At 45.2% G+C, this 25,931-nt stretch overlaps 1 protein-coding gene across 1 annotated transcript; it reads right to left on the bottom strand.

The window, feature by feature from the left end:
• Positions 1-223: 223 nt before the first annotated feature.
• On the bottom strand, positions 224-1,186 carry LOC144148352 (uncharacterized). Its single transcript, XM_077679900.1, has one exon. It carries the CDS (start codon positions 1,184-1,186, stop codon positions 224-226), a length of 963 nt encoding a protein of 320 aa, XP_077536026.1.
• Positions 1,187-25,931: the final 24,745 nt, after the last annotated feature.

Genomic DNA, 25,931 nt, shown 5'->3' with positions numbered 1-25,931 from the left:
GAAAAGAAGCGCAACACCCCCACCACGTGATTCCCTGTCTTTGCGCACAATCGCATATCCGGGAGGCACAATTTCCTTATCGGAAATGCCAGAATGTAGCCACGTTTCCGTGATAGCGACAATATCAGGAGAATGTGCGAGGAGTATTGCTTCAAGCTGATCTACTTTATTAACGATACTGCGAGCATTCAAGTTGATAAGAGTTGCTGACCGCGGCATCGCGTTACATGCGCTTCGCTTGGTGCTTTTTTTGCGTTGCCGTCTCCTTGTTTTTTGGGATAGCTACGCGCGCTTCGCTTGGTGCTTTTTTTTGCGTTGCCGTCTCGTTGTCATTTTTTGGGATAGCAACCATTTTTTTGCAACTTTCGTCCCAAGAAAATAGTTGGCCCTCTACTTTAACCTTATCATATACAAGGTAAACCTTCTCTTTCCGGTCTCGATTCTCCTTCGTGTGTGCCCATAGCTTCCTTCGAATTTCACGGACAGGCTGGGAGAAGTCTTCACTTACTGATATTGAGGAGCCTTTCGATTTGGAGCAGTTTTTCAAGATGTTGGCTTTGTCTCGGTAGTCAACAAGCTTCAGTATGACAGGCCTAGGTTTTGGCTCATCGCCCTGTTTTGCCCTACCAAGACGATGAATACGTTCTACGCCTGATATACTGACATCGAGCACATCATTGAAAACTTCCTTGACTACAGCCGTTTCAAGTTGTTCAGGCGACTCGTGTTCTTGTTCGCTGACACCGTACACAATTAAGTTAGAACGTCGACTTCTATTTTCCAGGTCATCGAGTTTCTTAGCCATAACTGCCATACTGCATTCAAGATCAGCTATTCTGTTAACGCAGTCGGTTACTTTGTCCTCAAGGCTAGCAATTTTCTCAAGCTTTTTATCAATTGCACTTTGCTTTTCGTTAGTCTCTGCTTTGCCTGCCTTGATTTCTTTGATATCACCCGCGATTCGTTTCAGCTGCTCTACCAACTCGTCGAATTCGGGTCCAGGATTGGACTCTACATCTCCAGCCATAAGCAGCAAAAACCGCAAAGATGCACAGACATTGTAAACCAGGTCGCACAATGGCCGCGGGCACGGCAGCAGAATAAGAAATACATTATTACTGCGGAAGCATTTTCCGAAATGTTTTCTCACCTGGATAAAGAATTGAAGCGGATTGTTAGGTGGCATTCTGACGCTGCCGCCCTGCCCACTACCGAGCGATCCGTGGTGCGCCAGCTTTATACCGAGCAGACTTGCTGACGCTGGTGGCGTAGTCGTATCTTCCAGGGGAAAGGCTTAGGCGGTCCGGGCGCTGCCAACGACGATTTCAAAGGCCGAGAAGGTGGTTGCAACTTCACAAGCTGCGCCGTCGATGTCCGGAAGCCATATCTGCTGCGCATCTGTGGTCGGTAGTAGTTGCGTCAGTTCTGTTCTTCGAAGCAGCAGAATCAGGAGCGTCTGGATGAAGAATTGAAGCGGATTGTTAGGTGGCATTCTGACGCTGCCGCCGTGCCCACTGTCGGGGCAAGCTGTCGTTTCTTCCGTGGAGCTCTGGTTTCTTGAATGAAGTGCATTGGTAGACTGCCAAATAACCAGTTCCTAAAAACTTTCCCATTTTTACTATGGGCTTTATATAAATTTGCGTGGTTTTATATATCACGTTCGTTTAGTGATACTATGAACGATACCTTTGAAATTTCTCTCGTTATGTTAGTAATCGTAGAAACACTGGGCCGATGGTCGAAGGCTTTTCGCGTGATGTATAGTTGGTAATTTGTTTTTGAACAGAGAATGCAGCCGATTAATCACGAAAAGAATTCACGTGGAATGATTGTTTTGAATTATAAAATGGATTTGAAATGAAGGGGGATTGACTTATGTTCCGGAGAGCATCCCACACAAACGGTAGTTTAAGAACGAAGGAAAACAAGGTTTTTTTTTTTGCTGAGACGTTGTGGCGTAATCGTCCGCTGCCATTTTAAAAGGGCCTATTACAAGTCAAACTCACTAAAATGTGCTGTGACATGCGGGAAAATTGTGAAATAGATATATTGAGCGCTCATTAAGTTTCTGGATAAACGATGCTCCTGTAAAGAAGCGGGCCATATTTAAGTTGTAAAATAAAATGTCCTATGGAAACCACGGCTCACGCGACTCTTACTTGTGACATATCGCAGGCTTCAATAGCATCATTTGTAAACTTTTAGCTACCTACGACGCGTAAGCATTGCATAAACACAAGACCACCTGTATTCCTATTGCTGAGCCACACTGCACAAATTTAATAAACACTTCCAAGGAGACAAGAATGTACCTCTTAAATACTTGTGAGGCTGAGCGTCGAATTCCTCCTGTAGTTTTCAAAATGTAATAGAGCAACCGAGCCTAATTATTCATCAAAATAAGACGTACACACAAGCTAAGTTAGCATTTAAGGTATTCCCGTGGTGTTTAATTCGCGGCTGATCAATGTTCTGCACGCATCACCCCAGCATTTATGAGATGATGCGTTCTACAGAGCGCCTGTGTGATAGAAATCATGTATAAGGGAAAGAAAGAACTGCGGATGTCTTGCTTTAAAGACTAGTTGGGTGAGCATCTTTGGACGCCTGTTTTGGTCGCCACTTCGCATGAAACATACCATCTGGCCCCCATAAACACTTGAAGATGTCATTATCACATAACAATGCTGTAATGTTATCTCCTAATAATCGAAGGATAGGTGGGACCTAGGAATAACCAACCTATCGCGGACGGGCTGTCAAGGTTGTAAAGGCTCCTCCGAGATTCTAAATAAAGAAGTTGACGCAATATACGTTATTTTTTACGTGTGACTCACACTGAAATTCGCACAAGTTTGGGCAGCAGCGTACACGAGCAGCCTGAAATTGTAAGCAGCGTCTGGCGTGTGGCAGAGGAGGCAGGTATTTGATCAAGCCTTACCTTCAGGAATGACGGAAGCAATGTGACCGCGAAACGGGTGAGTCGGGTGATAACTCTTGATGACCAGTTTGAAACCAATCACGACACAAGAAGAGAGAAAACGACACGGTAACTGTGTAATTCCATCTCTTGTTACACGTTTTCTTTTTCGGTTGCTATGGCAGATAGCCACCGAAAAAGGCGAAGTTGAGCCCTAAGCCATGCACTGTGGAACGGCAAAAAGAATATTCGAGAGGCATTTAAAGACTAAACGATTAACCTGGCTAGCTGACAGAAATATATAATGTTTTCTATAATAGTTCTACTACAAGCTCACCATGAGGTGCTTACGTAAGGTATCAAGAAGTCTGTCTGCATTGCGTATTGAACGCTTGACGGGTTCACATATAAGTCATGCACTTGAAGCCTTGTATTCCAGTGACGCAAACACATTTCCAGCCACTCAAACGTAATGTACCGCTCATTCAACGCCATAAAATTTGGCAGTGATGTCGCCGGGTGTCAAAGAGCGCCGAGGAAGTCTTGGCCTTCTGTATATTTAAATGTGCTTCAAAAAGCACTTTGACTTGAGTTGTTCGGTTTGAAGAGGAAAAGAAATGGTCTGGTGATAATTTTGAGCCCATGTAAGGGCTCACCGGCATACAACCCAGTCCGGTGGGTAGGGAATTTAGAAAGGGGTGAATAGGATAGGGTAGAGAAAAGGAGATAGGTAAAGATAGAAAACGTTAAGGCGCCGCGAAGAAAAGAAACGTTGCCACAGTCACTGGGAGAACAGAACACATCACAAACACAGGTCCTGGCGTCATGCTGCGTCCGGAAGAAGTTCTCGACGGGAGCGGTGAAGCGTAGAGGCGAGGGCTGCGCTGCGATGAGTCGTGCACGGAAGTCGGAAGTGATGGGAGCTTGCTGGGTGAAGAGCGGCAGAAGAGCGGTTACTGGCGAGCAGGAGCAGGCGCTCGACGGCCCCACGCAGCAGAACGCGCGCCACCCGGAAAAATCACTCATGGCTCGGGACGCGTGGCTGGCCTAATCGCGATGCCGCCCCGGCCACGCAGGAGCGAACGAAAAACACGTCCGCACCCCACGACGACTGAGGCCAAACTCCCTTCAAAAAGCACCAAAATCGAGTTTTTATATTAGGCTGGCCATGAAACATTTCTGAAAAAACGCCGCGGGTAATAGTCAAGCAGCCCTTTTAAGCGGGTTACAACAGTGGAGCAGTTATTTAAATTAAGACATCCGCGGTGATGCAACCAAAATTAGTGTGTGCACTGCTCATTCTCCCTTGCAGATGATTGAGCTGTTTGGTTTTAGGTCGCCGCTGCGCTTGGCTGAGGTGCAGTTGCTGCACTTTTCTTTAAGCTGAAAGACAAGAACTTCATTGCTTGCGTGGTGAAAGATTGGAGTGCCGGTGAATAGGATATCTTATGAGTGTTCCTTGTCCAATGTAAAAGATTAACGCAGCAATGACATGATCATTATCGTTTCATTCAAGAATAGAGCCGTTTGTTCGGTTGCGGAAGTATTGTCTCTTGATTCGCCGACAAGGTTTGGGATAGAAAATCCTGCCTGAATTGCCTCTTGTTAGTGAGGAGGTGATCCGGAATGGGTGTTCAGTATCATGTAAAATGCGTTGAATGAAAAATGGAACTGACACGCTTCGTTGTCGCTTAGTGGTCTGCAACGAGAGTTGTAAAATTTGAAGAGGTGATTAAGCAGCCAAAGATGGCATGCGCTCACAGCAGCAGCTTGCGATAGCAAGAGCCACGCCAATACCCGCACAGTGGGTCCGCTTATCGAGACAAAGATCAGCTTATGTGTATATTGATTTATGAAAACCAAGCTTAAAAAGCTGGTAGACGATTGTGCATTCCGTTACACTATGAATTGACATGCGGAAGTTGGTCCAAGCTACAGCAAGAGTGAAAGTAGAGGATGGTAATTGCGTAATATGATATATTTCGAAATTAACACATCGTGTCGTTCGTCCAGGGCAACTTTTATAATGTGTAGAAATAGAGGGTATGTTGATGGCGAAGCTGCTGGTTAGGGCGGGGCCACAGTACTCTCTATCAATACAAACAGGGTGGTCACTCCGAAAGTTCGTAATAACTACGCAGACTGAGGGCTCCTCCTGTAGCACCGAGTTCGATAGGGAGCATTGAGGGTTTCCAACTCGGGCCGTTACAAAGTGGACGCTTTAGTTGTAATGCACCCATAGCAAGGCACGTTTTCTAGAACGGTTGAAAGAATGCCGCCAGGGAATGCTTTCGCTCCTAACATAAATCCCCATTCCCAGTGCAATTTTTTACGGACATAAAATATTGCTACTTCATCCATCACAATGTGTACAACGACTGATTACCACCAACACTTGTGAAAAACAACAGCTCACGAACAAATGTAATCCTTGTTTATAGCAGACGACTGTAGCCTGAAATAAATATACACAACTGAAGGTAAACACAAGCTCCGACCGAGTACCCTCCACGTGTAAAACATATAATTTATTTATTTATAAATTATATGTTTTACACGTGGAGGGTACTCGTAATGCAGATTTAATGATTCGTAATGAAGCTCGTAATGCAGATTTCATTCTTTCTAACGTAAATATTCAAGGAAACGCACCAATGTTTATTGTATGGCTCAGGAATGGTGTCACAAACTTTTAGCGGAGTCACATTCCGCCTGTCCAATGGTAAACTTTACATTGCGCCAAAGTTTTATAGTTCAACTCTATTTTAAACGGGGCACATTCCGTTTTCTCACCTGTATGTACACGCTTCTTGTACTTGTGATCGCTACAATACTCGAACATTTATGTGCCTCATTTTCTAATTGAGGTAAAGAATTTCAATAAGTTTGATTTGATCAAGCAAAAAAGTAGCCCTTTTTAGTCGAGTACTTCAGTCTCTGAACTGCCACAGCAGAACATGGAATTTTCTTTCAATTTTCCGACCCATCAATCTTGTTTTGATAATGCGGCATCATTACTGTGAACTCTTTTCTGTAGATTTGAAGTGATTATGTTTACTACCATGTCACCTTCTTGGTATTGAGATCCATATAATGGGTATAGCAGTTATAATAAAAGCGCTACTATCATACATCACTCTGCGTCATTATGCGTCCTAAGTTGACTTCTACATATGAATTGTGTTCTTTCGGGTGAAATGAGGAGCGCTCGGACTGTTTCATGGTGTAATAAGATTGGGGCAATATAAAGGGTTGTAACGCCGTGCTTTGTGCCATCACGCATCAATATATCGGATAACTGTAAGTTCACCCAACCAGGCAACTCTAACTAACTGTTATATCCTTGAACCTTAATTTCCCTCATATTCACTTAGTATTAGTGGGCTTTTTTAAGAGCGTCCGACTGCTCCAGCCTACCAAGCGCCCCCTGTACTTCTACTATTGTGCATGCAGGTACTGGTCTTCTACAAATGCAATATATATATATATATATATATATATATATATATATATATATATATTTTCTTTTCTTTGAAACAGAAATTGCTGTATTATTGTTTTTTCTGACATGCAGTGTATTTTGCACAATTCTGCTTATCTGTAGTATTCTGTAAACTGAACATAGCTATAATATAGCTGAGAAGCCATCATGACCTCGTGATCACGTTGTTTTTATTGTCCGTCGTTTTATGCGTATGACACGATACTTTTGTTTAAAGAAGCACTGTCTGTAGCACATTTCGGGCAGTTCAGTTTCGTAATAACAAGCACAATGCCCACAAAAACGGCGCTGGCAGTTCGTACTTTTCTCTACACCAATTACTGAATGAAACCTTGCGAACCAACATGCAATTACTCGCTAAAAAACAATTTACAGTGGACGGTATTATGACATAAAGCCATACCCTCGGTAAATCCATTCACGGAGAGGGTAATTTAGAGTTCTGCCACGAAACAGGGAAAATAGAACCTCAGATATTTCAGAGGTCATTGCAAGAAACGAAAGAAAAAAAAATGTACAATATTAAAACAATGAAGCGTATAAATTTGGAAAATCAGCGTCATTCCAAAATAAAAAAGATTCTATATTCATGCCCCTGGGGCAACCACCGCCAGTCCGCCAGAACAACCTACGAAAGCAGTTTAGTTTTTTTTTTGCGTTTTAACACATTTTTGGAGTACGGCAACACAGTTTGATGTGCATTTATTGTCTCAATTTTGACTCTTTTTTTTGGCATTGTGGGGAGGTTATGTTATTCCTGTCACAATAAACATACTTTTTTTTACGTCTAAAAGTGGTTCAGAGAATTATAATTAGTAATTTTTAATCGTTTCATCGGCTGTTTCGAAATATTAGGTTTACCCACAGTCCTACCATACACCTGACATAACGTCTTATATACATTTCCGCTTGGTTTGATACACTGTAGTCCTAGCATGCAAGTTTTCTAATACAGATCTCTCGCGCTTTAAAAAGAAAGCGTGAGAGATCTAGTTCCATCGAGCGTATGAGTTACCAGAAATTGTTGTGGGTGCGCATAGATACTCTGAAAGAAAAACGTAGTTCGAGCCGTGCAGTCGGAGCTCCGAGGCCCGTTCTAGGAAATGAAAAAGCGAATTCGGAGGAATGTTGGGAGGAGATCCCTGAGATGCTGTGTCTCACCGCGCGCTGTGAACATAAAACAGCCCCCAAATGAAAGGTAGGCCACTACCGCCGGTGCGATACGAGGCATCTTGAGAGGGAAGGTGCAGACTGGGCGAACAGAAAGCTACTGGCGGTAGGTAGCGGGCAGAACGAACCTTAGGGGGTGCTGTTCAAAGCGACAGTGAAGTGGGCCTAGGCACCACGGACAGTTTAATAGAAATTCATTAGTATTAAACATACCAAGAACTAACTTTTCCACATTATGATCCTTAAAAAGTATTAGGCAGTTCCTGTAATCGTTTTGTACCCCAGCTCAACTCAGCATAGCCACATCTTGTGAAACACGAAGAGGAACCAAAAAACTGCGTTTGCCGTACTTTCCTCTTCCACTTTGCTACTGTTGCATGAATACCACAAGCAAAAAAGTGAAACAGCAAGGGTCCCATAAGTCATTGCCAATGGCATCATTGCCCTGGCTTTGGGCTTTCGGTTGTCGCTATGGCGGCTACTCCAGGGAGCGAAAAGAACGAAATATTTTCGCGAAACCTGACCGGAACACGTCTGGCAGCTTTATGTCGTTTAGAATACTTGCTTTTTGTGGCGTCACGCTCGATACATCACATCACTCAATTGTACACTTAAAATTTAGAGCAGCAAGATCTTTTGTAGCTCGAAACTTCCCAGTTGTCTTTCAATTTTTTTAATCGTGATAGGTTTTCAATACATTGCTTGGACGAACATTCGCGTGTGTTTCATAACAAAATGTTTTTCATTTGAAGAAAAAATGTAGTTTTCTAAGCCGCTTTATTCTAGTGTCTACAAACACATATTTGTGAATTTGATGTTACAGCTGGCCAACACAAACACCACTCTGCCAAATAGCTTCAGAAAGCTCGTGTTCACGTATAAAAATAAAAAAGAAGAATATCTCACCGAGCAGCAACAGGTGAAGAGTTGAAAACTTCATTGTATTTTTCTTTCCGATGCTGCACGAGCTTTGTCTGTGCTACTGTGTTTGCCTGCGTATCGCTGCCGATTGTGTTCGTTTCTCACATATATATCAGAGCCTCGCGCGCTCTTCACAAAATTAGAAACAAAAGTGACAAATCTCCAGCAGCTGGTGTGGGTGCGACCCTCACCAATTAACACAGCTGCTTTGAAAGACTGCAGTGTAGCCTAAATGCTAGAAAAAAATTCCGTACGTTTTATAGCTCCCCAAAGTGATCAAACAATGCAAAGACCTAAACACACATAATTACTAAATGTCGGTGCATAAGTGACTTTCATCAGTTTTGCACCTTAGCGTTAATGAACTTCTGTATTTTTGTTGAGAAGGAAACATACATGAGAAAACAGCCCACTTAAAATTCCTGCTTTTGAGAATTTAAGTTGTTTTTAAGTTTACCGAATAGGATAACAGATGTAATTTTCATGAAAGTCGGGGGGCGTAAAAAACAGGTTTTTGATGTTTTCTTTTTCTTCAGAATATGTAAAAAAAGAAAAGTCGACATTCTTCTTAGGGAACAGCTGCTGCGGTCTTATTAAAAACGAAAAAGTGATCGTAATGGCTGACGACAACACGAGTAAAACCAAACTACGGCCGCTGTAAAAAAATAAGCAAACAGAATGTACATCGAAACTTATTTATGTTGCAATGGTATTTCAAACATGGTCCCTAAGTTCCGCATCCAAGTGTGATAACTACAGGGCTAATTCTGTAACATGCCCGGAAGGAACAGGAATTATACAGATGCGTGATGCATAACCCGTGAACAAGACGGCAACCCAACCACAATGCCGCACTGAAGAATTATTCGATAATCACTGGCTCTCTGCCTTCAAATCACTCAAGAGACCTAGGTGTGCTATAATTTTTCCCATTAACGCTGAAAAGAGCACAAATGTTACACGCTGAACCATGAAAGTATCAGCAGAACTTGCGCTTTAAAAATATGGGCTTCATTTAATGTCAGGGAATTGATTTCAGAAAGCATTTCGTTTACGGCAGCTGGGTCGCACCAAAACGAGTTTCCTCTTAGCAACACTGTTTGTTTAACTCCACGTTATCCTTGGTAAAAAAAATGATAAAGACGGTTTTTTCTAATAATTTATGTCTTTCGCCGCTCACATATCTAAAAGAGCTTAGTTTTTACACGGCAACATGAACAAACATTGAGGCTTCGCACAAGAGAACAGGTAGTCCAGTTCAGAGTACAGTGTAACTGTGTTGAGCTCTCCCAAATTAATCTGTTTTTGGTGAAGCCACCCCATTTCATATATCTAGACTCATTGCGCCCAGGTTAATATCTTCTAGAACAAGAAGGGCAATCGTCCGGATTAAGGCCTCTTCTTAAGGTCATACAGTACTACAGCTGTCCTACTTTGACTGTGTTTTTGCTTGGTCCTCGTATGTGAATAAAGGGTTGCGTTATCTAAAAAAAAACTACGTTAAGCGCGACGCTTCGAAGAAGATGGCGTAAATCAGTGCTAGTTGTAAAATAGAAGTACTTAACTCATTCAGTCGAAAGGTGCCCTCCCGGTAAAAAACATTCAAGGGCTTAATGCGAAATGTTCGAAATAAGTTTTGTTGCAGCTTATTCTGTGTTTTAGCAAACTATTAGAGGGAGGGAGAGTAGCAAATATTGCTGTGTTCCGTGGAAGGACGCTTTATAAGCAGGAATATACGTTGCAGTAGTGGGTGTGGTAGCAGTTGCTACGACGAATGGTGTATAAAGTTGCATGCGGCAATTAAAATATACAGGAATAAAAGAAACTACCATACATACACGCACTGAAAGCTTGACCACAGTATTACTGCGAGTGCACATTTATCCCTTGCGGGTAATTTAAAGCTGCCCAGTGGGTTACATACAATTAGAGTGAATCTGAGCGTGCATCTCATGTCATCGTAATTCATATGCGCCTACAAAAAGCGTAGTTGTGAGAGCGCTAAAAAGAGTGTCGAAACGAGGCAGCTAAACAAGCTCAGTACAGACAAAAGACATTGTCGAACATCGCACACGAGGTCTTTGGACAACCCACGCTTCTTTTAAATCAGGCACGCCACAGGCACTGGTCTTTCTTGATTGGAAGTAACTTCATAGTATGCGTAGGCCAAACTACGTGTCACGCAATAGTGCTCGTTCCCATAAAGCACATAAACAAAACAGATCTCGCCACAATATGCTGATGGAAAGAAAATCCATTACATTCATGGGCGTGTAAATTTTGTCTAAGTTACTTCCGAAATATAGGTCGGAAACGGAGAAGCGAAATTGATGCTTCTGCATATATAACATTCATTTGTGCAATAGGTACAAATCCGTATACGATTTCGTACCTGCCTAGTGAAAGGTGCGGTACACAAATGATTTACTCTGTGACACTTGTTTCGGTTTCGGTTTCACAACCCTATATCATCAGACCGTCTATCAGAGCGTACATCATTTTGCGACGATAGGGTCAGCTATTTTACTTTCGACTACAACCACAAAGGCTGCATGCCCGCCCACCCCTCTTTAAAGTAATTTTATATTTCTTCCTAATATATAGTCTTTCCTGTGTAACATGCGTACGATATACTTTATAAGAATTGTATAAACATCTTTGAAAAACGTTTCCGCTCCCTCCGCGTGCGACCACTTAAGGTACTTTAAAAAATGCGCCCACACCTTAGTTTGGGCTGGAAATAAAATTTGACTGGTGTTTTCACGCTGGCGGGCCTCTCCAATGCAGCGACATAATTCGTCTTATTGCTTTCATGGTTTTTCATTTATCAGCATTTCTGATGGGGATAGGTTTTAATGTTTTGTGTTTCCTTAGTTTTAGCCAATTTTGTAAATCGCAATAGAATGAATAAAGTACCTTCGGCAACTTTATTTAAAATTTTCAAATAAGTAATAACCTAATATTTTGTTCCGAACAATAAACAACACTTGTATAAAAATTGCATAAAATGCACTTTCCCTGCACATGAAACCATTTTTTATTCATATTTTAGGTCCTAAATGTAAGCGCGGCCCCGGTAAGCGAGGTAGTTTGTTCTCTGTGTATCATACCGCGATTATTCTGTCACAATTGTGAAACCTCCGTTAGAACGTGGGCATAATCAAATTTAGTTTGATATCACAACATGTAATGGTATTTTTGTTCAGGATCACCAGGATGTAGTTATGTATGTTTCCACAAATTAATATACATGTATTTAAAATAAAGAATCAGTTTGCACAAAAAATTTGCCATCTTACAGTATAAAGTGCAGGAACTGATGACAGCTCTATTTCGTGCCCTATGTAAACACCCCTAAAATAGGATATCTTTATGGATTGTAAAAGTATACAAATAGAATGCATGAAAACCATACCTGAAGAGCAAACCAAAAATAAGGAGCGACAGAGGGAATCAAAGGTAATGACATTGGGGTTTTAAAGACAATAGTCATTCACAGGCATCTCAAGCTGAAACATTTTCGTCTGTGTTGTCTGACTGTCTGCCCCTTTACTTAGCCTTCTGTCAAACTCTTATTGAATACTTCAGTGAAACGTCAATATAGCAACATTCCTTCAGTAGAAACAACCTACAAGTATACTAAAGTTTCTTAATTTTGGTTCAGCAACAAACTAGTACAGTCGACGCGTAGTATATGAAAATCGCATAAACAAAATTGTCTCTTACTCGACACAATGATGAAAAAGTAATTGGTTTCCATTAAATCATTGTCAAGTTGTGCTCTACAATCGAAACACCGTTTTAGGGCAACACGAATAAACAAAACCGAAACTATTGCAATACCGATTTTGTTACTGACGCTATCTTCACCACCATCCGATCCAGTGGTCGCGTCGCGCTACCCCGAGCCAAAGGGCTTACAGGACATACATTTCTGCAATGAAATGTACGCCCTGCGCTACTGCCGCGCATTTTTTTTGCGGATTCGAATTCGTAAGTTATGTTCTTTTGGTGTTGGTTCGTCGCTTTTTCAGTCGGTGACAGTGAACCTACGTGCAGTATTGAAGGAACTAGTGAAGAGCGAACGCATTATCAATCGTCATTAATCGCGAAAATAAAAGTTCTCGAAGACGAGAGGGCTTAGCAGTGCCATGCCAAGCTGAAGCAAACCATCCTGTTTAGCTGCTAGGAAGTCGTGACTCTTAAAGGAAACTGCTAATAAATGAAACTGATGTCGCTCTCACATAGAGTTTTGTTTTGAACAGAGTGTGCAGTATTGTGATTATTTTGGAAAGTAATTATTTATATAACCTATGTGTGTACTGTTCGTGAAATAAAAAGTGAATGTGCGCTTGGAACAGGCATGAAAACAGGCACCTACCATGCGGGGGTTCCTCGAAACCGTATTACCACACACCGGACCGTATCATTGGGTAAAAGAAAGTGGTAGGTACCTTAGTACCGCTAGGGACCAACCAGTATAAAAGTGGGCCCACTTAAAAAATACATTTAAAATATTTGTTACCATGGCACATAAACAAGGCTGGTGCCCTGCCCTTGAGCTCATGGCTGTAGGGGTAAATCGAAACTGTTTCAACAAACACCGCGCAACCAGTGCAAGCGCGTAAAATATATTCCCTAAACCTCCAAACTGTGGATCGGGTGAGTAAAGGGGCGGGGGGGGGGGGGGTGAAGAAACTTAGTTTTAACCCACTCGGTCTCAGCGCCAAGAGCATCAACCGTACTATGAAAACATCACAAAAACTAAATTCAAAGTGAAAACCTAAAAAACATGATCCCCGAACCACCACGCGTTGTCCACCGGCGCAATAGAAATTTAGGCGACTTTCTGACTGACTTTCGTATGGTCAACCGACCATAAATGACAGGTTGCATGCCGTGTATTAAACCTCGATGTTAAGTGCGCCCACACATGACCACTACACTGCGTGCCTCTAGCACGGCTTCAGACTACTACGCAAATATAAAAGGTAACTTTAACAGTGACTCCGCTAAACTCGTATACATTCTCGAGTGCGCTGTTTGTAGGGAACAATATATCGGCCAAAGTGAAATTCCCTTCCGAATACTGTCCAATAATCACCGCTATCATGCAAAAAGTTCCCCTTTTTTGCCCCTGTAAAGACATGTGAACGGTCTCGGTCATGCATATGAACATCTTAAAGCAACAACTTTAGAAACCGCTTTCAATATCCATCACGACCGCGAGGTTCGGGAACCTTATCTTATTTATAAGTTTGGGTCAGCGACGCTTGGTGTTAATGAAAGTTACGAAAACTGATGTGCTTATCACGCGATTAAAATTGGCGACCTCATAATTTTTACCACATTGTTCATTAATACTACCTTTGAGTTTTGCAACATACCTCGGGGAAACTCTCCAAATACCGCAGCTTTATTAGACTAATGCGGGTCAACAATGCGATTTGTCTTGGGAAGGAGGCAGCGTTTCCCCGCCACTTAGATACGTTTAACCCCTTGTTGTCTATGGACCCCACCTATATCCTGTTCGGTTGCTAGCTCTTGTGCAATGCTATTTTGTGTACTGTGTCTATTTTGTCCATCCGCGGGGGCCACACCCAAAATACAATCCTCGTTCATCCCTGTGTAGATCCGACGGAGCCAGTCTCCACACCAACTGAATAACTTATTGTACACTTTTTCCTTCTTTTTGACACGGCGATTATCCAGTCTTCCCAACTGTCCGAGCTTGCAGCCCACGCCACGTACGATGGCAGGACATGTTGCAATCTTGAGAGCTGCGTTGTTAATATGACCTCTTTCTTTATGTCTCTCTCTCCTATCTTTTTTGTTGTCGTTGTTGTACCACTGGCCTAGCCTGACTGCATGTATACTCTCGTTTCCGAAATATTTTCTGCTCCTTCTCACAGTTTTCCGCAAAGCTATATAAGAAATGTGTTCCATATATAGGTGACCGCAAAATCATGTAACTGTATTCTGATGAAGGCAAGTCCCGTAGCCGTTACGTGAGTAAACCTTCTTTCTTATTGTTCTTGCTGAGTATCCGACTCTTTATTAATACTATTTCAGCGTGCATTGTGGGTTTATCTTTCTGTTTATATGTATGTATATATATATATATTGTTACCTGTCGGTGTTGAGTGATTATGACAAAGCCATGGAGCATATTCGGGATCTTGAAGGAAGACCACGATCCTGTAAACTTCCGGCTCTCGTTGCAATCAGTAAATACTGATATACTTAAAATAGGGTGACTACAATGTGTTCACTCGTATTCTATCCTAGTAACCTATTTTGGTGGAGTGTGCGAACTGGTTCCCCTCCGCCGCCCCAGATCTGCATCGTCACTCCTTGGACACAAAGGTATAGCTGGGGTTCCCAGCTCTACCAACCATTGCGGAGCTACGCAATGGGCGCACATATTCTGTGATAACAATGCATTAAGTCACTCAAACATCCCCGATAATGGATTTTCTTCCTATCGTCATCTCCCAGCCTCGTGACCCCGGTAGGTACTCCGGCACCGATAACATCGACGTTGACGACTGGCTGAAGATGTACGAACGCGTCAGCCTCCACAACAGGTGGCACCATACGATCATGTTAGCCAATGTGAATTGCTACTTAGAAGAGCCCGCAGTTGCCTGGTATCAGACAAATGAGGAGACCATCACAAGCTTGAACTTGTTCAAAGATGAGCTCAGCAAATTGTTCGGCCAGTCTACGGCTCGCCAAATTGCCACAAAAAACAAACTTGCTTCCCGAGCCCATTCTGCGACGGAACCGTACGTTTCGTACACACTAGAAGTGCTGGCTCTGTGCGAGAAGGTGTATCGCAATGTGTGTATGTATGTATATATGTATGTATATGAACCTATATATGTATATATATATACAAATATTCCATATATACAAATATTCGCTATATACAAATATTCCACACTCGGACGGCATCCGATCTGTCATCCAGGCATACAATGATGCCGCCCAAGACAACTGAATTGATGGTGAACCTCTCGGCGTACTTCTAAAGCTTGTCTTGGAGCTTAACAACTTTGAGTTCGACAATAAGCAATACGTGCAAATCGACGGGACCTCGATGGGAACAAAAATAGGACCCAAGTATGCTAACATTTTCATGGGCACATTGGAGTCGGAATTTCTAAGCAAGGCACAGCTTCACCCTCTTTTCTATCGGAGATTCATTGACGATATTTTCTCATTTGGTGCCATGGGGAAGAGGAACTTCTAACATTCATCACCGCTTTCAACAACGCCCACGAGAGCATTTCTTTCTACCACTCGTATTCCGCATCTGCCATCAACTTTCTCGATGGTTCAGTGAGGATATCGGACAACAAGCTTGTGACCTCAGTGTACAGGAAGCCAACGGACCGACACCAATACTTGCATTTCAAAAGCAACCACGTTAAACACTGTAAACTCGGCATACCATACAGTCAGTCTCTGCGTTTCAGAGGGATATGCTCTGACCCAGCTGACTTCGCCTCTAACTGTCAACAAAAAACTAGTGACCTAACACGACAACAATACCCATCGTCTGTCATCAGTGATAATAATAGGAAGTCTGAGAAACAGGACCGCCGCCACATGATAACTAACTCAAAAGCCAAATCTTTGAATACGACCCCGAACCTTATTCTAACATATGCCGCTTCGTCCTCCAGCGTAAACTGCATACTCAGAAAGCACCACAACATTCTACTTCAAAGCGAAAGGTTGCGAAGTGTTTTCCCTGAGCCTCTCCGCGTCGTGTACCGACATGCGAGAAACATCAGAGAGATTGTAACGTCATCTAAGGTAAATACCCCCAGTTTCACAGGCAGCGAACCCTGCAATAAGCCTAGGTGCAAACTGTGCCCCATGATTACTAAAGCCTCTGTCGCCACCAGCACCACGTCTTCATTCTCTTTCCAGATAAGAGGAAACTTTGACTGTGACAGCGCAACCATTGTTTACCTTCTTGAGTGCACCATATGTCACGTCCAGTACGTTGGTCACACTGAGAATCCGTTTAGAATGAGAATCAACAACCTCCGAGCACACATAAAGTCCGTACCACACCTTCCCCTATCTAAACATGTAAATATTCTAGGCCACCCTTTCCACGCATTCACAGCCACAGTGCTTCAGTCCAATTTCAAAATGCATTATGATCGTGAAGCCCGTGAATCGTACCTTATTTACAAGTTTAACACTGTCTTTAGCGGCATGTATGAAAACACAGGCCAATTGTCTTTCCTGTCCAATCAGGCACCGGAGAAGGCGGATGCAGCGAGCAACTGAGAAATTTTGTTCTGAAAAAGAAGCGTTCTTACTTTGGTGTTCTTTTTTGTGTACATATTGTACTTTGTACTGTGTCAGTGTATTGCTTTTGTGTAGTTGCCGTATCACATAGGCATCAGTGTACATAGATTTCACCATAGTACCCCTTGCTTTATATTTTTTTCTTTATTTGTATGAATATTATTCTGTGTCCTTTTGCACTGAACAATTGCTATCGGGTAGATAAAACCGCTTGTCTTTTCTGTGGTGATATTCTGTTTATAGTTTTTTCTGTGTGCCTGTATGCGGGTATGTAAAGAAATATGATCTTGCGTGAATGCTCTTCAAAAACTTCATGTGGCACTGTATATCTCCTTTTTTCTATGTGTTTTTAGCCTTATGTCCATTTATTTTCGGTATTTATGTGATCAAGCTTAAATTAGCGTTACTTTGCATTGTATTGTCCTTGCATTGCATGACCTCGTGGACGGCTGCCACGTTTTACGCAGGAAAATGTTTCCGCGATTTCACGCCATGTGAAACCACGTGTCGCTTGGCCTTTTCTTCGAACCTCTTTCATCCCCGCATGGTCGCTTGGTCTTTTCTTCGAACCTCTTTCATCCCCGCATTCCCCCCCCCCCCCCCCCCTCTGCGATTTTCCGCGCCCCTCCCGCTAATCCCAATCCCCCTCTTCCTTTACTCGTTTTCTTTTTTTCTTTTTTCCCTTTGTTTGTGTGTGTTGTTAACGATTGCTCTAGGCATCCGTAATTACCTGTGGGCTCTCCCACCCTTTTCTCCTCACCAGTCAATTTCCTCTGGTTCTTTGCATATTTTCTGTATTTTTGAAACTCTCACACCCTGCAGGTTGCCCTACCAGGCACCTGCCGCCAGAAACAGGTCAACAACCGAGCTAAAAGGATCCCCTCCTTAATTGTCACCTTCTTGCTTTCCCGTCGTGACTTCAGTAGCTTGCAAAGCTTTCCTCTTATCCTATAGCTTCGCCTGCCTTGATTAGGCCCCCTTTCCCCTCTGTTCTCCGGCAGCACTCCAAAGGCCCTCCAACCCCCCCTTTTTTTCGCACCTCTTGCGCTCTGCGGCTTCGTATGCTTTTTGGTGTCGCGTAGAGCCTACGTTTTATTGCTTGATACATCTTGCCCCGCCAACCACTGAAATGTATGTAAACCCAACTGATCTGCACTATTTGTATCTTTGAAAAAGACCGGCCCGCGGTCGAAACGTTAGAATAAATGTTGTTATGTTTTTCAGTTTGACTTCTCTATCGTATATACACATATATATATATATATATATATATATAGGTTTGGAAATGAGGGGCTCGTTAGGAAATACAGAAAGAAATGCCGGCAGTCTACAAGGCCAAAGAAGGCATAGGGGAATGGTTAGACAATTTTTTACCGTTAGTGACGTTACATTATTATTATTATTATTTTAATAATACGTGAGAAAGAAAGAAAGAAAAACACGCGCCCAGAGTGGGGACCGAACCCACGCCTTTCGATTAGATCTCGAATGCCTTACCAATTCGGCTATCTGGGCGACTGTGTTCTCCTTCGCTTTCTGGGGTATTTATATTTACCACAACTGTATCTGACGCTCGAGGGTGGTAGCCAGCGCCACTCAGACTACACGGGGAGAAGGGGACCTTCTTTTCAACCCCCGGGGCGTCACTCAAACGTCTACAGCCTGTCATGAGCGGGTCAACTGGCGGGGAACCCTCTTATGCTACCTTGGCATCAAGGCTGCCAGAACCGAGGCCCTCGCTAAGCTTTCGCATGATAATAAGGTTTGGAAATGAGGGGCTCGTTAGGAAATACAGAAAGAAATGCCGGCAGTCTACAAGGCCAAAGAAGGCATAGGGGAATGGTAAGACAATTTTTTACCGTTAGTGACGTTTCATTATTATTATTATTATTTTAATAATACGTGAGAAAGAAAGAAAGAAAAACACGCGCCCAGAGTGGGGTCCGAACCCACGCCTTTCGATTAGATCTCGAATGCCTTACCAATTCGGCTATCTGGGCGACTGTGTTCTCCTTCGCTTTCTGGGGTATTTATATTTACCACAACTGTATCTGACGCTCGAGGGTGTTAGCCAGCGCCACTCAGACTACACGGGGAGAAGGGGACCTTCTTTTCAACCCCCGGGGCGTGACTCAAACGTCTACAGCCTGTCATGAGCGGGTCAACTGGCGGGGAACCCTCTTATGCTACCTTGGCATCAAGGCTGCCAGAACCGAGGCCCTCGCTAAGCTTTCGCATGATAATAAGGTTTGGAAATGAGGGGCTCGTTAGGAAATACAGAAAGAAATGCCGGCAGTCTACAAGGCCAAAGAAGGCATAGGGGAATGGTTAGACAATTTTTTACCGTTAGTGACGTTACATTATTATTATTATTATTTTAATAATACGTGAGAAAGAAAGAAAGAAAAACACGCGCCCACTACGCTACAAATCCGGGACAGGAGTAAGTGCTACGAACGCGCCTTATGTCCTTGACTCATTCAAACTACGCCAAGAAGCTACTGATACAACGAAGGCACGCCAAGGTGAACGTCAACGGAAACGAAAAACTGAAAACTTTAGAGTGGGATGCTGAATTTCCCGTGGAAAGCTGTGGCGGGAAGCGCCACGCGCCCTGCAGCTCAACCAGCCCCGTCCGCAGCTCCTCTGATGCTGATTGTGACAGGATGCCCCTTCGGATTGGCCAATCAAAGAATCATCACGAGATAGGTTCTAGTTCAACCACCGTCGTCATGTTCCCGTAGGGGAACCGCCGAAGAAGAAGAAGAACGAGAAGACTGCCGCCGGATATCCGTTGCTTTTACAGACTTCTGTAGCCGAGAATGTTTTGAAACAGGTGATGAATGAACGACGCTGGCAGGATGCTCCAAGAGATAAAGATAAAAGGAACTGCACCACTATCCCTTACATTCACCCGATCTCACATAATCTGAAAAAGATTGAAAAGCGCGTTGACGTAAACGTTATCTTCTCGGCCCCTAAATAGCTATCGAAACTTTGCAAAAAAGTGAATGAGTGCTCCGTGTTCACCGATACTTGCACCACAAAGCATCGCACGCAGTTTGTGGATTGCTCGGAAGGCGTGGTATACTCAATGCCATTACATAAGTGCAAGAAGAGGTATATAGGGCAAACAGGACGATGTCTAAATGACAGATTATGCGAGCATCGCAATAATGTGAAGAAAGAAGATAAAGGAAATCTAGGCGCGCACTGTAAAGAATGTGGTTTCTACCCTGACCTGCAAAAATGCTCCATAATTCATAAAAGCAATAATCAACTGACGAGAGAGATAGTTGAAGCCTATGATCTCCTCTCCAACAAAGACGTATGCGTCAGCGGCCCGTCTGTCATGCTAACCGACAAAGAAATCGCCTTTTTATCTTGTTAGTGAACGTGATCCGTCGTGTTGGCTCGAAAAATGGATGTGTATCTTTCCTCTACCCCCTTCCCCCATGTGCATCTTCCCCCACCCCCTTCCTCTCGTTTGTTGCAACGGAGATATGTATTTAAGTATTTTCGTGCAATAAATCGCCTGTTGTTAGTCTGCGCTGTGTCCTGTCCACTTCTCGTCCTCGGCTACTTGCGCTGTTTAAAAGAAAGAAGAGAAAACAAAGCTGCGAAGAGGAGGGCGTATACATTGCTCTCAGCCGGTGCACCAATGTCAACAACCTTTACCTCACCAAAGCTGACGGAGACTACCGATTCTACCACAGAGACAACATCGACAAGAACATGATGGACGAGTTTCGGCGCCTCGAGAACCGCCGCCTACTCACCGTAACACAACAGCACTTGCGTGCCTTTGCCACCGGTGTGGACTTGGACGCGGAATTCCCTCTGGCGCTAGTAAAAACCAGATCACTCAACATAACGGCAACACAATGGAACCACACGGAACCGCCACGATGCTTCGGATCCTCATCAGGGTTCCCGAGGGGAAGATGGTGTAATTTTTTTTCTTGATTTACGGACGTGAGCCGACATGCGCCCTGGATACCATACTCCCTTACAACCGCGATGCCACAGAATACACACCGGTTTCACAAATGGCGCAGCCCGCCGATGAATGTCGACAACTAGCCCGTTCTTTTACAACTGCTGACCAACAGCGCCAGAAGCATCGTCGTGACGACTCTACCGGTCCTAAGACGTTTGATCCTGGTTCGCATGTGTGGCGTTGGGTGCCCTGCCCAACACCCGGTCTCTCCCAAAAATTGGTTGCCAAATTTCAAGGTCCCTACAAGGTCATTGCCTGCACTTCGCCAGTGAACTACCTTGTTGAGCCCGTTACTCCGTCCTCAGATCTTCGCCGCCGTGCCCGTGAAACAGTCCACGTTAATAGGCTCAAGCCTTACTACGACCCGCTGGTTTCGACATCACCCTAAGTCGCCGGTTGGCTCCTTTTTCACCGTGGGTGATTGTAGCCACGGTAATTAACATAAGCAATAGACGCAACATGCCATCAAGACATCGGGGTATGTGCCTCACCAAGCATAGCGCATATAGGATTATGCAGAAGCCACACTAGGGGATATGCACCAAAAAGGTGTCAGGGAAGAAGATGAACCGCAGGAAGTGCATGCGCCAGAAACGCGCTTTGTGATTGCAACGCTCATACCTTTGTTACCCATCGGCTTCGCTCCTGCAATTAAACCACCTCAACCGGCTACCGACGTGTCGGCTGTCTTCTTGACTATATATACATATATATATATATATATATATATATATATATATATGTATATATATATATATTGTCACGAAGACAAGGACGATGCAGTTGTCTTGAATGAGAAACACGTTTATTGGAGCGAACTTGTGCTCCCCTAACAACTCAAAAGAATACAGAGGCGGCGAAGCAGCGGTCAATAAAGTGACTTGCACAGGCGAGTGTCGTCGAATCGAATGCCCGGGCGTCCGCACTGCAGGCTTTTTATCTTTTGGCGCGCGTGGTTCTCGAAACGTCGATTCGCATCGAGAACATAGTAGATCCAAGAAGATTATTCTTGGCTGTTCACGTTAAATCGGAATGCTCTCCCTACCACAACAGATAACACATGCGGCAGAGAAAGAAAGAATGGAACACGCAATTCCCTTGGCGCAGAGATAACACAGACCGGCGCAGCCGGGCGGTAAAAGCAAAACACAAATAAACAAACCCAATGTATGGTTCGCGGGATTACCCCCCCTCTAAGAGTGCATCGACTCGATGCTAACATAAGCGGCAGTCCGAACAAATGAAAATAAAAGTTCGTCATCGTCCGTAGAAAGGTTTTAAGCGAACCACGTGGACGACTTCAGGCCGCGTGCGTCGTCGTGATGTGCCGGAGTCACCATCGGGGATCACTTCGTAGGTAAGTTGGCCAACACGTCGTAGAATCTGGCAGGGTCCGAAATACCGTCGCAGGAGCTTCTCACTGAGACCGCGTCGTCGGATGGGAGTCCAACCCACACACGATCCCCTGGTTGGTGCTCGGCGTCTCGGCGTCGGAGGTTGTAGCGGCCCGCATCCACCAGCTGCTGGTCCGTTATACGAACTCGAGCGAGCTGGCGGGCCTCCTCCGCACGCTGAAGATATCCGTGGACGTCGGCGTTGAGGTCGTCGTCTTCTACGTGCGGAAGCAATGCGTCGAGCATCGTAGTCGGCCTTCTACCATAAACAAGCTCGAACGGCGCCAGCTGTGTCGTCTCCTGGATAGCCGTGTTGTACGCAAACGTGACACACGGGAGCACTTCGTCCCAAGTCTTATGTTCAACGTCAACGTACATTGACAGCATATCTGCGATTGTGTTGTTCAGACGTTCTGTTAGTCCGTTCGTTTGGGGGTGATACGTCGTCGCTCTTCGGTGATCCGTGTTGCTGTAGCGTAATACTCCTTGCATCAGCTCCGCAGTAAATGCCGTTCCGCGGTCTGTGATTAGGACTTCCGGGGCTCCATGTCGCAGCACAACTTGGCTTATAAAGAACTTCGCCACTTCTTGTGCAGTCCCCCTCGGAAGAGCGGCGGTCTCTGCGTAGCGCGTCATGTAGTCTGTCGCTACGACAATCCACTTGTTCTGTGATCGTGACGTAGGGAACGGGCCTAAAAGGTCCATTCCAATCTGTTGAAATGGTCTCGATGGGACGGCGATCGGTTGCAGAAGTCCGGCGGGTCTTGTCGGCGGCGTTTTTCGTCGCTGGCAGTCACGGCAGCTCCGGACGTAGTGGGTGACGTCAGAGGTGAGGCCGGGCCAGTAGTACCTCGCCTTGATTTTTCCAATTGTGCGGGCTGTGCCCAGATGTCTGGAAGACGGGTCGTCGTGGCACGCTTCCAAAATTTCGTCACGAAGGTCCGCGGGGATGACGAGAAGGTAATTCGCTCTTGTTCCGGGGCTGAAATTCTTCTTCACAAGGACGGAGTTTCTCAGGCTGAAGGCTGGTAAGCTGCGTTGGAAGGTCCTTGGAACGGCAACGTTGCATCCCTCGAGGTACTCGATTATGACGCGTAAGTCGGGGTCGGCACGCTGCTGGGCGGCTAGGTCGCTCTCCGTCAGGATCCCGAAGAACGCGCTGTCTTCATCAGAGTCTTGTGCTGGTGGTTCGACGGGGGCGAGGGACAGGCAGTCGGCGTCGGAGTGTTTCCTGCCGGATTTATAAACGACTGTAACGTCGAACTCCTGCAGGCGCAAGCTCCACTGCCCAAGACGGCCAGAGGGGTCCTTCAAATTGGCGAGCCAACACAGCGCATGGTGGTCTGTTACAACCTTGAATGGCTTTCCATACGACGTGCGTCGACGGAGAAACCACGTAGTCCGAGTCTCTTGTATGAGCAGCGACGGTAGATGTGGTCGGCCTCTCCGCAGTGGTAGCACAGAGGACGATTATCCGGTGTTCGCCATACGTCAGTCTTCCTCGGCGTCTGGGTTTGTGCTACCGGGGGTCGGGCGGGCGACAGTGGGCGGCGGTAGGGCGGGGCCTCTTGACGACGTGCCTCTTGACGACGTGTTGGAGCAGGGCGGGGTCGGTGAACAGCCGCGGAGTACGTCATAGCTTGAGGCTCGCAGTGTACTTCGGATGCCACAGAAGTTCCCAAAGCATTTTGAACTTCTTCCCGGATCACGTCAGTTAGGCAAGCGACTTGGGGTTGCGGCGTCGTCGGGAAAAGTTTCCGCAGCTCCTCTCTCACTACTGCGCGGATGGTCTCGCGTAGGCTATCAGCCAGAATCCGCATGTTGTCGATGTAGTTCGCACTGGCCGCGCCAACAAAGTTGCGGTCATACTGCTTAGCACGCATTTCGAGAGCCTTCTCAATCGTGCTGGCTTCGGTCACGAATTCAGCGATGGTTTTGGGCGGGTTGCGGACAAGTCCAGCAAACAGCTCCTCCTTCACACCGCGCATCAAGAAGCGTAACTTCTTTTCTTCCGTCATTTTGGGGTCCGCGCGGCGAAAAATTTAATTCATCTCCTCAACGAAGATCACGACCCCTTCGTTGGGGTGTGGTGTCCGAGTCTCAAGCAAAAGCGCAGCTCGCTCTTTTCTCACAACGGTAGTGAATGTCTTCAGGAACTCCCTTTTGAAGTGAGTCCAGTCGGTCAAAGAACTCTCATGGTTCTCGAACCAAGTTCGAGCAGCATCTTCTAAGTAAAAGAAGACATGCCGGAAAGTTTCTTCGTCGTCCCACCTGTTGAAGATGCGGACGCGCTCCAGCTTCTCCAACCATTCTTCGGGGTCTTCAGCGGGGGCTCCCCGGAACGATGGCGGTTCCCGGGGCTGCTGCAGAACGATTGGCGACGTTGTTTCTTGCACCATGGTGTTGGTTGCAGCGTTCTTTTTCTTGGGCTCTTGTGGCATCAAACCGAACTCGGGTGGTAAATCTTGCAGGCGGGGGCTGGCTCTTGTTGGACTGGCTTGGCGGCTTCCCGAGGTTGTAGTGGGCATGAAGGGTGCGTACCCAGCACCTCAACCAGATGTCACGAAGACAAGGGCGATGCAGTTGTCTTGAATGAGAAACACGTTTATTGGAGCGAACGTGTGCTCCCCTAACAACTCAAAAGAATACAGAGGCGGCGAAGCAGCGGTCAACAAAGTGACTTGCACAGGCGAGTGTCGTCGAATCGAATGCCCCGGCGTCCGCACTGCAGGCTTTTATCTTTTGGCTCGCGTGGTTCTCGAAACGTCGATTCGCATCGAGAACATAGTAGATACAAGAAGATTATTCCGGGCTGTTCACGTTAGATCGGAATGCTCTCCGTATCACAACAGATAACACATGCAGCACAGAAAGAAAGAATGGAACACGCGCTTCCCTTGGCGCAGAGATAACACAGACCGGCGCCGCCGGGCGGTAAAAGCAAAACAAAAATAAACAAACCCAATGTAGGGTTCGCGGCAATATATATATATATATATATAAGACAGAAAATAAGGGTTGGCAGTCAAGAAAACCTCGGAAAACAAAGGGGATGTTGTGGTGGGTCATAGAAAGAGATGAAGAATTTTTTGAGGCGAAAAGAAAGTGGTGAAAAAATGCCCGCCGGGTGGGATCCGAACCCACGACCTCCAGAATACCGGTCTGGTGCGATAACCACTACGCTACTGGCGGGGGTGTTTCCCCATCACTTTCTCGGGTATATATGTTAAGTATTTTTGTTTCCTGCACTTGGGGGTGGTAGCCAGCGCCACTCGGACTACTCGATGTGAAGGGGACCTTCTTTTTAACCCCCAGGCCGTGACTCGAGTGTCTACGACATGTCGAGAGTGGTCGACCAGCGTTGAACCCTCTTAAGCTCCCTTTGGCACCAAGACTGCCAGAACAGAGGCCCTCGCTAAGCATGTAGCGAATCAGAAAATGGGAAATGAGGGGCTCCGTGAAATAAGACAGAAAATAAGAGTTAGCAGTCAAGAAAACCTCGGAAAGCAAAGGGGAGGTTGTGGTGGGTCATAGAAAGAGATGAAGAATTTTTTGAGGCGAAAAGAAAGTGGTGAAAAAATGCCCGCCGGGCGGGATCCGAACCCACGAAGCCTTATTTTCTGTCTTATTTCACGGAGTCCAAGATTCCAAGGGCTGTGAGTACACTTGTGTTTTGCATCGCCACAAGGAGGT

Source organism: Haemaphysalis longicornis, unplaced genomic scaffold (assembly GCF_048455015.1).
Source record: "Haemaphysalis longicornis isolate Haplotype H1 unplaced genomic scaffold, Haemaphysalis longicornis Haplotype H1 scaffold_8, whole genome shotgun sequence".
In the NCBI taxonomy this organism is placed as follows: domain Eukaryota; kingdom Metazoa; phylum Arthropoda; class Arachnida; order Ixodida; family Ixodidae; genus Haemaphysalis; species Haemaphysalis longicornis.
Note: the sequence above shows the minus strand (reverse complement) of the source record. Positions and strands in the feature narration are given on the sequence as shown.

Coding starts and splice junctions, on each gene's coding strand:
- LOC144148352 (XM_077679900.1), bottom strand. CDS start 1,186: ATGCCACCTAACAATCCGCTTCAATTCTTTATCCAGGTGAGAAAACAT.